Raw genomic sequence first — 14,529 nt, 5'->3', positions numbered from 1 at the left:
CCTGTGCATGCCTCTACAGAACCCATGGTGCAGAGCACATGCAGCATGGCTGCCACCTGCTGGCCTCCAGCCTGGCCCAGCCCCCAGTGTGCTTACGGCCGCTGATGCTGATTCAGTTAACAGCACTAAAAGGTTTTCACAGCTTCATTTATTTCTGTTTAGTTTGAAGCCATTTAAGAAACTACTTAGTCCTATTTGTTCATTTTATAGGGAGTGAAAAGTGACTTGCTAAAGGTTCTCTCAAGAAATTTCCAGAGATTTGCTGATGTGTGTGTTTGGCTTATCTCCTTACTGTTTCCCTACCAGCACTGGCCTGTGTTTGTGGAGGTGAAAGACCTTTTGACATTGGTGCCGCCCCTGGTGGGCCTGAAGGGGAACCTGGAGATGACACTGGCATCCAGACTCTCCACAGCTGTAAGTGGATACCTGGACATTCGAGGCGGCCACAACATGGGGCAGGCGCGTCCCTACCACCTGGTCTCCCCTGGCTTGTGGGCGGTGGGTTGGATTCTCCAAAACAATGTATATTTCTGGGTTTTGTTACCTCATCATGCTGTCCCTTATCCCTCTCCCAGCCCAACGCCTTGGCTTTCCACTACCAAACTGGATGACTGAGGGATGTGCACAACCCTGTTTGCCCCTGTTCCTCCTTTGACCTAAATGTCAGTGGGTGCCATGTGCCCCGAGTCTGCACACCGCCCTGCCACCCGCATCCACCTGGACCCTGAGCTCAGCCCCATCACACATTCACACAGAAGCCACAACAAGCAATGCAGACCTGATGGAGGGTTCCATGGAGGAGACAGGAAGGGTTTATCACCCAGGTTAACCTTTCTCAGTGGCTTCTGCTCCCCAGAATGGCTCCCTGAATGCTTGATCACTGGAGGTGTCTTCTCTGGGCTCTTGAACCAACACAGTTCCTAGCTTTACCAGCTCTTCTCACACCTTCCCAGCTATCCCAGGAGACTGAAGCTTTTTCCCTTCTACTACACAGAATGGTTTCTCCCTTTCTCTGATGCCCGTGTGATATCCTGTAGGTGACAAAGACTGTGGCAAGAGGAGGTTGTGGTGTGTTCAAGGATCTGAGAGGACAGCAACGTAGCTATAGAGTAGAGGGCAGGTGGGGTGGGGGCAGGGGGCTGCCGAACATGAGGCTGAAGAGATAGGTGAGGCGCAAGTGGCCGAACAGTGGCCCCAGAGATAACTAGGTCCTGGTCTTGGAACCTGTGGATGTTAACTTATAGGGAAGAGGCCCTTGCAGAGGTGACTAAGAGAAGCCCCTTGGGATGGGAGATTGTCCTGGATTATACAGATAGACCCATTGTAACCACAGGGGTCCTTATAGAGAGGAACAGAGGGACGTTTCAGACAGGAAAAAAGGCCATGTAGTGGAAGCAGCATAAGAGAGGAAAGATACTGTGCTCCTGGCTTTGACGACAGAGGAAAGGCCGTGAGCCAAGAGATGGAGCTCTGTGTGCTGGGAAAGAGAAGGAAACAGATTCTCCCCTAGAGCTTCCAGAGGGAGTGAGGTTTTGATTTTGACCCCATAAGACTCATTTCAGACTCCTGTCCTCTAGAACTATAAGAGGATAGATTTCTTTTGTTTTAAGCCACTAAGTTTGTTACAGCAGCGAGAGGAAACTAACACATGGGGCCAGATCATGTGGAGCCTTGTGGGATGTGGAAATGTCTGAGCAGCTGGTAACATGATGCAGCTACACACATGCACACACAACTCATGTATACACATGCATACGTGTGTGCACAATTGTTTTGGTCAGTGTTTGGGAGGGAAAAAAATGTTGATAGTAATCTCTGCCATGGAGGCATTTCAGGTGTTTGTTTCATAGTGTTTAACTGCATTTTTTTTTTGAGACAGTTTTGCTGTGTCACCCAGGCCACAGTCCAGTGGCATGATCTCAGCTCACTGCAACCCCTGCCTCCTGGGCTCAAGTGATTCTCATGCCTCAGCCTCCCGAGTAGCTGGGATTACAGGTATGTGCCATCACACCCGGCCAATTTTTGTATTTTTAGCAGAGGCAGGGTTATACCATGTTGGTCAGGCTGGTCTTGAACTCCTGACCTCCAGTGATCTGCCCGCCTCAGCCTCCCAAAGTGCTGGGATTATAGGCATGAGCCACCGTGCCCAGCCCGTAACTACATTTTAAACACTTCTCTACAATGATCGTATCTCAGTGTTTTAATTCTCTTAAAATATGTAAAACATGAGAGGAAAAAAAGAACTATTAATGTAATTCTTGAACTTCTGACCTCGTGATCCACCCGCCTTGGCCTCCCAAAGTGCTGGGATTACAGGCGTGAGCCACCGCGCCTGGCCATATTAACGTAATTCATTACAACAGTCTGTCAAAGGAGAGCAGACACATTATCATCACAGTAGAACCTTCAAAGGTTTTACTTTTTTTTTTTAATCAGTCTTAAGGTATAAATTGATAACAATAAAAACAGAGGGTTTAAGTGTGCAGGTCAATGACTTTTGACGAATACATACACCTGTGTAGCTGTGACCCTAGTTGAGACGCAGAACATCTCCATCTCCCTGGAAAGTTCTTGTTGCTGTTGCAGCCCACTCCCCTACTCCATACCGGCCCCCTCTGATCTACCTTCAATCTCCATCTATTAGTTTTGCCTTCAACTCCCGTATGTGACTTACAAAGATACTCTTAGTGCAACTTGAAACAGAAGAATATTTTATTTATGTTGTTCTGTGTATTCTGGCTAGTATAATAAACTAGGAAAAGAAAGTAAGAGTCTTAAATATTGGAAAGGAAGAGAAAAACTTATTTTATTAGTGATATGCTTGCCTTCTTGGAAAATCTAAGCAAATCACTTAGAAAACTGTAAAACAAATGGTAAAGTAGGCCAGTTTCAAAACATCTAAATGAAATAAAATATATACATGAACATACATAAACATGTCTCTATATACTCCCGTACACACTGGAAATAGTCGTTTATAAGGTATAATTTAAAAAGAGATTCCCTTCAAGCTATTAACCAGTTTTTAAATAGTTTCAGAATAATCCTCAAAACAAAATGGGCAAAACCTATACAAATAAACTACAAAGCTTTATAAAGAGAAACAAAAATTTGGAGAGAGAAGTTCCTGAATGGCAAAAGTCAATGTTGTAAAGTTATCAATTCTCTTTCTTTTAGCTTATAAAATTAATACAAATTTTTCTAATAACTAGTGATGGTGAGCATCTTTTCACGTGCTTATTGGCCGTTTGTATGTCTTCTTTGGAAAACTGTCTATTCCAGTCCTTTGCCCATTTTTTAATTAGTTTTTTTGGTTGTTCTGTTGTTGAGTTGTAGTTCCTTATATATTCTGAATATTAATCTCTTATCAGTATATGCTTTGCAAGTATTTTCTCCAGTTCTGTAGGATACCTTTTTGCCTTATGTCCTTTAATGCACAGAAGTTTTTAATTTTCATGTAGTTCATCTATTTTTGCTTTTGTCACCTGTGCTTTTGGTATCATATCTAAGAAATCATTGCCAAATCTAATGCCTTGAAACTTTTTGCCTATGTTTTCTTTTGAGACTTTTGTAGTTTGAATTCTTGTTTAGGTCTTTGATTCATTTCGAGTTTATTTTTGTACATGGTGTAACATAAGCATCCAACTTCATTCTTTTGCATGTGGATATTTGGTTTTCCCAGTTCCATTTTTTTGAAGACTCTCCTTTTCCCATTGAATGTCCGTGGCACCCTTGTCATTTGACCATATATTTAAGGGTTTATTTCCAGGATATTTTATTCCATTGATCTCCATGCCTGTCTTTATACCACACCATTTAGATTACTGTAGCTTTGTAATAAGTTTCGAAGTCATGAAGTATGAGACCTCCAACCTTGTTCTTTCTTGAGATTGTTTTGGCTATTCAGGGTCCCTTAAATTCCATAGGAATTTATAAATGTATTTTTCTATTTCATCAAAATACAGCATTTAGTTCTTGTTTGTTTGTTTGTTTGTTTGTTTGTTTTGAGACAGGGTCACCCAGGCTGGAGTGCAGTGGCATGAACATGGCTTACTGCAACCTCTGCCTCCCAGGCTCAAGTGATCTTTGCACCTCAGCCTCCTGAGTAGCTGGGACCACAGGCATGAACCACTGCACCTAGCTAATTTTTGTATTTTTTGTAGAGACAGGGTTTCACCATGTTGCCCAGGTTGGTCTCAAACTCCTGAGCTCAAGCTATTTGCCCATTTTGGCCTCCCAAAGTGCTGGGATTACAGGTGTGAGCCACTGTGCTGGCCAGCATTTAGTTTTTTTGCTTAAATATTTTAATGTTTAGGTTTTGATGAGATTGTATTAAATTTGTAGATTCTTCAGCTAGTATTGACATCTTTCTTTTCTTTTCTTTTTTTTTTTTTTTGAGATGGAGTTTCGCTCCATCGCCCAGGCTGGAGTGTAGTTGTGCCATCTCAGCAGCTCACTGCAACCTCCACCTCCCAGATTCAAACAATTCTTCTGCCTCAGCCTCCCAAGTAGCTGGGATTACAGGCACCTGCCACCATGCCTGGCTAATTTTTGTATTTTTAATAGAGAAGTGGTTTCACCATGTTGGCCAGGCTGGTCTTGAACTCCTGACTTCAAGTGATCCACCTGCCTCGACCTCCCAAAGTGCTGGGATTACAGGCATGAGCCACCATGCCCAGCCTAGTATTGATATCTTAACAATATTAAGTCTTCCAGTCCATGGACATGGTATGTCTTTTCATTTATTTGTGTCTTCTTGAATTTCTTCAGAAACACTTTGTGGTTTTTAGTGTACTAGTCTTTTGCCTTCTTGGTTAAGTTAATTCATAAGTATTTTATTCCTTTTGATGCTATTATAAATGGTATTGTTTCTTAGTTCTTTTTTGAATTATTCATTGTTATTGTATAGAAACGCAACTGATTTTTGTTTGTTGATTTTGTATCCTTCATCTTTGCTGAATTCATTTATTATAAAAATTTGTGTGTGTGTGTGAGTGTAATCTTTAGAGTTTTCAGCATATAAGATTACATTATCTGCAAACAGAGGTAATTTTACTTCTTCTTTTCCAATTTGTTCACCTTTTACTTTTTTTATTTCTTGCCTAATTTCTCTGGCCAGAACTTTTAGTAGTGTGTTAAATAGAAGTAGTGAAAGCAGGCATCCTTGTCCTGTTCCTGATCTTAGAGCAAAAGTTTGTCTGCCACCATTAACAGTGACGTTTACTGTGGGATTTTCACATATAACCTTTATTATGTTGAGGTAGTTTCCTTTTATTTCTAGTTTGTTGGGTGTGTTTTTTTTTTTAATCACAGAGAGGTGTTGAATTTTGTCAGATGCTTTTTCATCATGTGGTTTTTTTCCCCCATTGATTCTGTTAACATGGATTGATTGATTTTTGTATGTGGAGCTATCTTGTATTCCAGGAACAAACCCACTTGGTCATGGTGCATAATCCTTTTAATATACTGTTGTATTCAGTTTATTAGTATTTTTTGAAGATTTTGGCATCAATATTCAGCAGATATTGGTCTGTAGTTTTTTCTTCTAGTGTCTTTGTCTGGCTTTGGTATTAGGGTAACACTGTTTCATAGGATGAATTTGGAAGTATTTCTCCCTCTTCAATTCTTTGGGACAGTTTATGGAGGATTGGTGTTAATTTCTCTTTAAATGTTTGGTAGAATTCACTAGTGAAGCCTTCTGGTCCTGGGTTTTCTTTGTTGGGAGATTTTAATTACTGATTTCGTTTTCTTAGTTTTCAGTATATTCAGATTTTGTATTTCCCATGATTCAGTCCTGGTAAATTGTTTCTCAAGGAATATATCCATTTCAATTAGGCTGCCTAGTGTGTTTGGATACAATTTCCTTTCTTGTATTCCTTTTTATTTCTGTAGAATCAGTAGTTATGTCCCATTTTCATTTTTAATTATAGTTTTTTGAGACTTCTTTTTTTCTTAGTCAATTTAGCTAAAGGCTTTTGAATTGCTGTTTTTTTTTTTTTGAGGAACCAATCAATTCTTAGTTTCATTGATTTTTCTCTGTTATTTTTCTGTTCTCTATTTTATTTGTCCCTGCTATAATCTTTATTATTTCCTTCTTTCTATGAACTTTAGGTTTAGTTTGCTCTTTTCTTAGTTTCTTAAGGTATAAGTTTAGGTGGTTTATTTGAGGTCTTCTTTTTTTAATGGAATTGTTTACAGCTATAAATTTCCCTTTAAAACTGCTTTCACTGCATCCTATAAATTATGATGTGTTGTATTTTCATTTTTATTTGTCTTGAGATATTTTCTAATTTACTTTGGATTTTTTTTTTTGGACCCACTGGTTGTTCAAGTGTATGTTGCTTGATTTCCACATTTTTGGAGATACTTCAGTTGTCTTTCTATTGATTTCTAGTTTTACTCCCTTGTGATTGGAAAATATACTCTGTATGATTTTAATCTTCTCAAATATATTAAGACCGGTTTCATGGCCTAATATACGATCTGTCTTGGAGAATGTTTCATGTTCACATTTCATTGAGAAAAATGTGTATTCTTCCATTGTTCGGTGGAGTGTTTTGTATATTTTCTTTTAGGTCCAGTCAGTTCCTAGTGTTATTCAAACCGTCTGTTTCCTTACTGATCTTCTGTCTGGTTGTTGTATTCATCATTGATGATGTGGTATTGAAGTCTCCAACTATTATTGAACACCTCTCTGTTTCTTTCTTCAGTTCTGTCAGTGTTTGCATCATGTATTTTGGGAACTTTGATGTTTGGTAAAACGTGTTTCACTATTTGTAATTGTTCTATCTTTGGAATGATTTCATCCTTGTATCATTGTATAATGTCTTTCTTTGTATCTTTATATCTTGCAATGGTTTTTGACTTAAAGTCCATTTTGTCTCATATTAGCATAGCCACCTCTGCCCTCTTTTCCTACTCTTCGCATGGAATATCTTATAGCATCTTTTCACAATAAACCTTTGTGTGTCCTTAAATCTAAAGTGAATTTCTTATAGACAACATATAGTTGAATCCTGTTTTTTGTTTTGTTTTGTTCTTAATCCATTCTGCTAGTTTTTGTATTTTGATTGGGGGATTTAACCCATTTACATTGAAAGTAATTACTGATAGGAAAGGACTTACCGTTGCAATTTTATTTGTTTTCTGTGTCTTAATAGCTTTTTTGTCTCTTATTTCTTCCCTATTGCCTTCCTCTGGGGTGGTTTTTTTTTGTTTTTTTGTTTTTTTGGTTTTTTTTGCAGTGATATGTTTTGATTGCCTTCTTAATTCCTTTTTGTTTATATTTTATAAATGTTTTCTTTGTAGTTACCATGAGGATTACATACAACATCCTAAAGTTATTACAATTTACCTTAAACTGATAGCAGCTTAACTTCAATTGCATATAAAACTCTACTGTTTATAGCTCTGCCTCTGAACTTGGTTATTGATCTCATAAAGTATATCTTTTTATATTGTGTACCTATTAAAATAAATATATATTTTTGTGCTTTTGTGTTTTAAATGCTTATAAATTTTTTACAAACCAATTTTAAAATAATACAATTTTTAATACTTTTTCGTGCATTTACTTTTATTGGAGAATATTATATTTTCATTTGGCTTCAAGTTCCTGTCTGGCATTCTTTCATTTCAACTTGAATGACTCTCTTTACCATTTCTTGTAGGGCAGATCTAGTAATAATGAACTCCCTTAGCTTTTATTTAGGAATTTCTTAATTTTTCCCTCATTTGTGTAAAATAGTTTTGCCAGATATAGAATTCTCAGTTGACAGGTGTTTTTATCCAGCACTGTAAATATATTAATATTACCTCTGGACTGCAAGTTTCTGCTGAGAAATCCACTGATGATTTTATTGAGGATCTTTTGTATGTTATGAGTCTCTTTCCTCTGTTGGCTTTGAAGATTCTCTTTTTGTTTTTGACTTTCAAATAGTTTGTTTATAATGTGTCTCAGTATTGATCTTTTTGAGTTTATCCTACTTGGAATTCATATACCTTACATTTCTATATTCATATCTTTTTTTTTTCAAATTTGGGAAGTTTTTGGCCTTCGTTTCTTCGAATAAGCTCTCTGCCCACTTATCTCTTTCCTTTCTGGAATTCCAAATTGTATGTATTACAATTGAGTGTTCTGTAATTCCCTCAAGTTTTATTCACTTTTCTTAAATCTTATTTATTTTTGTTCTTTCAGACTTGATAATTTCAAATGACCTGTTTTCAAATTTGCTCATTCTTCTGACTTTTAGAGTTTGCTGTTGAACCTCTGTAAAGAATTTTTCAATTCAATTATTGTTTTTTTCAGTTCCAGTATTTCTGTTTGGGTCTTTTTTTATGATTTCTATTTCTTTGTTGATATTTTCATCTTGTTCATATCTTTTTTTTAAATTTCCTAAAGTTATATGTCCTTTAGCTCACTGAACATATTTAAGACAGTTGTTTTAAAGTCTTTGCAAGCTCGAAGACTTTCTTTAGGGTCAGTGTCTGTCAATTTTTTTGTTCCTGTGACTAGACTGTGTTTCACTTTTTTTTGGTATCCTTTTTCATCTTTTATTAAAAATTAGGTATTTGCAAAACAGCCATCTCTCCCAATCTTTGCAGACTGGCTCTGTGCAGGGAAAAATCTTCACCAATTAGTCTGGCATGAAGGCTTAAGGTCTTTTCGGGGGTTTTCTGGCATGCATCTCCCAGGGCCTGTGGATGTGCTTTTTCTCTCCGATTCCCCCATATACATGGCTGCTTTTAAATGTCTTAATTTCCCTCAGAATGTCAACTCTGCTTCTTCTCAGGGCCTTGACATTCTATTGTGTTCCTCTGTCCATAATCTCCTTCCCCCAGGCACGCATGGGCCTACATTTCCTCCATGACTCTAATATGTTGGGCACCTCTGTGGCCTTCATCCTAATGTCCAAACTGTGTCACCATTTCCATTTGCTTTTGAGAGAGAGACAGAAACCAGTTACTTGGGCAGCCCTCAGGCAAGCCAGAGGATAGCCAGCAGGTTCTATTCCTTTCTTTCCTTCTTTCTTTCTAGGATTAGGTGGTTCCTCCCAACTGCACCATGCTGTGTGGAGGAGGGGGTGGTGCAAGGGCAAGCAGAAACACCATGGAATTCCCTACTGGTTTGAGGGTGGCTTTTTCTTGGTTGGATTTTCTCTTGGTTGCTGCCGATCTTAACTGGTTTCTGAGCTGCCTCAAAGCTATTTTGGTCAGTCTGTGTTGCTTATTTGATGTGTCTGTGCAGAAACAAGGGCCTGGAGGTGCCTATTCACCATCTTGCTGGTGCCACTCTTTGTCAGCTTCCTTTTAAATTTATTTTTGTTTTGATTGAGTACATCCTCTAATAATTGTTTTAGATAAGATTTGTTGGAAGTAAACTTTGGACATTTGGAGTAGGAAAATGCTTTACTTTTTCCTTACCATTGAATGCCAGCCTGGCTGGCTAGGGAATGCAATGTTCATAGTTATGTTCCTGCAGTACTGAAGTTACACTTTCAGTATCTTCTTGTGCCCAGTGTTGCTGATGGAAGCCTGTGCCCTTTTGAGTCTCATTTCTTTTAAGTAATTTGTTTATCTTTCTATCTGGACTTTTTGGAGATTTTTTTCTTTTATCATCTGTGTTATGGAATTTCACCATGATGTCTCTGGCATAGAGTTTTTCTCATTATCTTGCATGTATCTTGGAGTTTTTCAATCTAAAGACATCTGTCTTCAGCTCTATAGAAAACTTTGTTATTTTTTGTATTTTTATATTCATTCCCCCACCCCCCCCCCCTCCATAACTCCTATTTGGGTACATATTGTAGTTTCTGAGTCTACCTTTTGAGTTTCTTAACTCTCTTTTCATACTCCCTACATTTCTGCTAGAATACTTCTGCTCCATTTAGTTTTTCACTGATTCACTCTTCATCACTCTGTCTCTTCAACCACTGTGCTATTGAAGTCATCTAATGAAAAGATTTTGGTTTTGTTTTTTATTTTAAATTTAGAGATTAAGTATGTACTTTCTGGAATCTTAAAAATTATCTTTTTATTTATGAAGGACCATTCTCTGACATCTCGTTTAATTAACTTATCCTAGATACTTATTCAGTTTCATACTTTGATTCTGTTTCCCTAGATTTTGTACTTCCATTGGTTGACTTTGTTGAGTTTCAAACTCAGAGGCTTGTGGCTTGCCTTTAGTGAAGAGGTGCTTGTGCATCATTTTATTTTAGATTTACACTTACCTCGTAGATCTGTGAATACTGCCTTTAGAGGAGGCTCCAATCTAAGGATTGGAGGGAGGGCAGTCAGAATGTGTTGACTAGACTGTGCCAGTAACTCTTTTTCATGGATAAGGGGGCTCTGTGTCCCTCTTGTCATGGTCACTTGGGGCACTGCCCTGCCTCTCTGACCCCAACACTCTCGGTGCATCTGCTTGGAGCCAGGCCAGGAGGCCACGTCTCATTCTTGGCACAAACCAAGCAGGCAGGGGAAAGGTCAACCCTCCTTGAAGCTCCTGCAGAGGTATCTGCAGCAAATGCCCATTCAGCTGCTCCAGGCTCCCTTCTGCTCGCATTATCCCCAGGACTACCTCTGCCTTTTGCAATAGGGCTTTCCTCTGTCGTTTTCAGTTGTGAATGCTCTCGTCAACCCAATTTATCACTTTCCATTGTTCAGGGATTCCTTTTCATTTCTGTTACAGCATAGATACCTCTTCTTGTTTTCCAGCACTCTTGTGCATTTTAAAAACGATCTCGTCAATGCTAGAATGAATCCTGTGATGCTGGATTAGAGTTGGAAATAAGCATGAACTCAAGTTCATTGTAATATGTATGTAGATAGATATTTATGACATGTATAGATGCATAGATAGTTACTATATTCTTGAGTTACTATATTCAGCACCCATATTTATTCTGTTGCTGAAATGGTTCTAGCTCAGATGGCTCCTGCTTCCTGACATGCCCCACCCGCTCTTGGGCACTCCCTTACTTTTTGGCACTGTCAAATACTCCAGGTACACACCTTATATTTTCCTTGCCCTGGCCCTACAATGAGCCATTTTCCTAAGGAAGCTGGCTCCTTTTATTGAAGAACTGAATTTAGCAAACAAGATCTGGGCAGTGGGTGTACTTGTTGCTCCTGGGATGCCACACTTCTAGTTCCTCTCAGTGCACTGAACTAGGAAACGTATGTATGTATATATGTCAACCTGTGTATGTACACATATCCACAGATAAGATCCCTTAATACATTATTAGAGTGTGGGACTTTAAAGAGAAGTAGGATCTTTGCATAGCCTCACAGTATCTCCTTTAAATATGTGTGGATTGTCTGGTTGTTTTAACATATGTCCTCAAATCTTGGATATACTGCCTTAGAGGAGCTAAAGCTTAATTCCTTCCCCTTGAGTGTGGGCAAGACCTAATGACTCATTTCTAACTGAGAGTATAGGAAGCAAAAAAATAGTGTTTGCAGTGGAGAAACCTGGCAGACGCCACCTCAGCAGTGACCTGGGTCAGCAGCATTGGTGACAAGTCTCGCTGCTATCACCCATGACAGGGTGCACAGTGGAGGCACCTCACCTCACTGGTCTTCTACCTCAAAATGCACAATCTCAGTTTAACCATGAGGAAGCCTCAGGGAAACCCAAATTGAGAGACATCCCATAAAATAGCTGATTTGTATTCTTCTACAGTGAGATTCAGGAGCTGTGGCTAAATGCAATGGGCAATCCTGATTTATTTCCTGGAACATAAAAAAGGACATTAGTGAGAAAACTGGGGACATATGAATACATTCTATAGTTTAGTTATTAGTGTTGTACCAGTGTTCAATTTTTAGTTTGGTGACTGTGTTAGCCCATTTGTGTTGCTCTAAAGGAATACTTGAGACTGGGTAATTTATAAAGAAAAGAGGTTTATTTGGCATATAGTGCTGCAGGCTGAACAGGAAGCATGGTGCCAGCATCTGCTTCTGGTGAGGGCTTTAGGAAGCTTCCAATTATTGTGGAAGCTGAAGGGGAGCCAATCTGTCACATGGTGAGAGACGGAGCAAGAGGGAGGGAGGAGGTGCTAGACTCTTAATCAGCTCTCATGTGAACTCAGAGCAAGAACTCACTCATTACCATGAGGAGGGCACCCAGCCATTCATGAAGGATCCACCCCCATGACCCAAACACCTCCCACCAGGCCCCACCTCCAACACTAGGGATCACATTTCAACATGAGATTTGGAAGGGATAAATATCCAAACCAGATCATTCTTTCCCTGGCCTACCAAATATCTTATTCTTCTCCCATTACAAAATACAATCATCCCTTTCCAGTAGTCCCCAAAAGTCTTAACTCATTCCAGCACCAACTCAATCAAAAGTCCAATGTCTCATCTGAAACCGAGTGCACATTTCTTCCACTTATGAGTGATTTACTCCCAAGATGCAATGGTAGTACAGGCATTAGGTAAACATTCTTATTCCAAGAGGCAGAAATCAGTTGAAAGAAAGGAACAACAGGCCCCATGCAAGTCTGAAGCCCAGCAGACAGGCATTACATTTGAAAGCTCTGTAATGATCTCCCTTGACTCCATGTCCTGCGTTCAGGGCACACTGGTGCGAGAGGTGGGCTCCCAAGGCCTCTGAACTTCTCTACCCCTGTGGCTTTCCAGGTTGCAGCCTCTGTGGCTGCTGTCGTAGTGGGAATTGAGTGCCTGCAGCTTTTCCAGGCACATGGTACAAGCTGGCTGGTGGCTCTACTATTCTAGGGTATGGAGGGTGGTGGTCTCCTTCCCAAGCTCCACTAGGCATTGGCCAAGTGGGGGCTTTGTGTGGCCTCTAACCCCCATTTCCCCTTGATACTGCCCTAGTAGGGTTTCTCCATGGGGGCTCTGCCCCAGTGGCAGGCTTCTATCTGGGCACCCAGGCTTTCACATACATCCTTTGAAATCTAGGTGGAAGCAGCCAAACCTCCTTCACTCTTGCATTCCATGTGCTGACAGACTTTACACCACTGGGAGCCACCAAGGTGTAAGGCTTGCATCCTCTGAAGCAGCAGCCAAAGCTGTATTTGATGTTCTTTGAGCCATGGCTGAAGCTGGAACAGCCAGGGATGTTGGGAGCAGTGTCCCAGGGCTGTGTAGGGAAGCAGTGCCCTGGCCCCAAAACCATTCTTTCCTCCTAAGCCACTGGACCTGTGATGGGAGGGGCTGCCTCAAAAATCTGAAATGCCTTCAAGGCTTTTTTCCCATTGTGTTGACTATCAGCACTGGTTCCCTTTTCTCTCTAGCAAGTGGTTGCTCTTTAGGCCCCTTTGATTCCTTTTCTACCACAGGACCAGGCTGCAAATTTTTCAAAAATGTATGCTCTACTTTTCTTTTAAATATAAGTTTCAACTTTTAGTCATTCATTTGCCCCCACATCTGTTTTTAGGTTTTTAGAAGCAGCCACACCACATCTTGAGAAATTTGCTCCTTAGAAATTTCTCCTGCCTGATACCCTAAGACAGCACTCCTAAGTTCAACCTTCCACAAATCCCTAGAGCCTGGGCACAGTGCAGCCAAGTTCCATGCTAAGGTGTAACAAGGGTGACCTTTTCTCTAGTTCCCAATAACTTTCTCATTTCCACCTGAGACCTCATCAGCCTGGCCTTCTCTGTCCATATCTCTATCAGCATTTTGGCCAAAACCATTTAACAAGTCTGTACGAAGTTCCAGACTTTCCCTCATCTTCCTGTCTTCTTCTGAGCCCTCCAAACTCTACAGGCTGTACAAGAATCATAGTGGTGGCATCTGCTTCTGGGGAGGCCTCAGGAAGCTTCCATTCATGGTGGAGGCGAAGGGGAGCAGGCATCACATGGCAAGAGAGGGAGCAGGAGAAGGGAAGGAGGTGCTAGACTCTTAAACAATTAGCTGTCATGTGAACTCAGAGTGAGAATTCACTCATTACTATGAGAAGGGCACCAAGCCATTCATGAGGGATCTGCCCCCATGACCCAGACACCTCCCATCAGATCCTACCTCCAATACTGGGGATCACACTTCCACATGAGATTTGGAGGAGACACACTTCCAAACCATATGCGTGACTGTCTCAGGTTATATAAGTATTATCAGGAGAGGTTGGGTGCAGGGTATGTAGGAGCTCTCTCTGTTGACTTTGAAACTTTTCTGAAGTCTAAAATTATTCCCAAATAAAATGTTAAAGGATTGTCTTACCCCAATCTGGAAAGGAGAAGGATAGCAAAACAGATGTTCCATCTTCCATCTTAATCCAGTAAGTGTATTTTGTTATTAGAAAAAAATACAGAAAGTAATGACAAATTATGTGAGTGAGCTAAATGTCCTTCTGAAGGGATGAGTCATTGGATAGGTCAGGATCCTGGCAGGAGAGAGGTGACATACAGGTGGGCAGTGAGCGGAGTTTCAGGAAGAGTTCATTCAGGAAACCAAGAAGAGGCAGCGAAGCACCCCAGGACTCACACCCACAGGGAGTGAGTATCACTCCAGTTCTCAAGGGGCAGAGGGAAGAAAGGCAGTTTCCAGATC

At 40.3% G+C, this 14,529-nt stretch overlaps 1 protein-coding gene across 10 annotated transcripts in view; it reads left to right on the top strand.

The window, feature by feature from the left end:
* SLC41A3 (solute carrier family 41 member 3) overlaps positions 1-14,529 on the top strand; it is a 77,297-nt gene that overhangs the window by 32,596 nt on the left and 30,172 nt on the right. For 7 of the 10 annotated variants that reach the window (XM_019023658.4, XM_019023657.4, XM_031009792.3 and 4 more), the window contains one exon: positions 307-414. The exons of the other annotated variants lie outside the window; for them this stretch is intronic. In XM_019023658.4, the coding sequence (XP_018879203.4) occupies positions 307-414 (108 nt within the window). The remainder of the gene's footprint in view (positions 1-306; positions 415-14,529) is intronic. 10 annotated transcript variants of the gene reach the window in all.

Source organism: Gorilla gorilla, chromosome 2, assembly GCF_029281585.2.
Source record: "Gorilla gorilla gorilla isolate KB3781 chromosome 2, NHGRI_mGorGor1-v2.1_pri, whole genome shotgun sequence".
Classification (NCBI taxonomy): Eukaryota; Metazoa; Chordata; class Mammalia; order Primates; family Hominidae; genus Gorilla; species Gorilla gorilla.
Note: the sequence above shows the minus strand (reverse complement) of the source record. Positions and strands in the feature narration are given on the sequence as shown.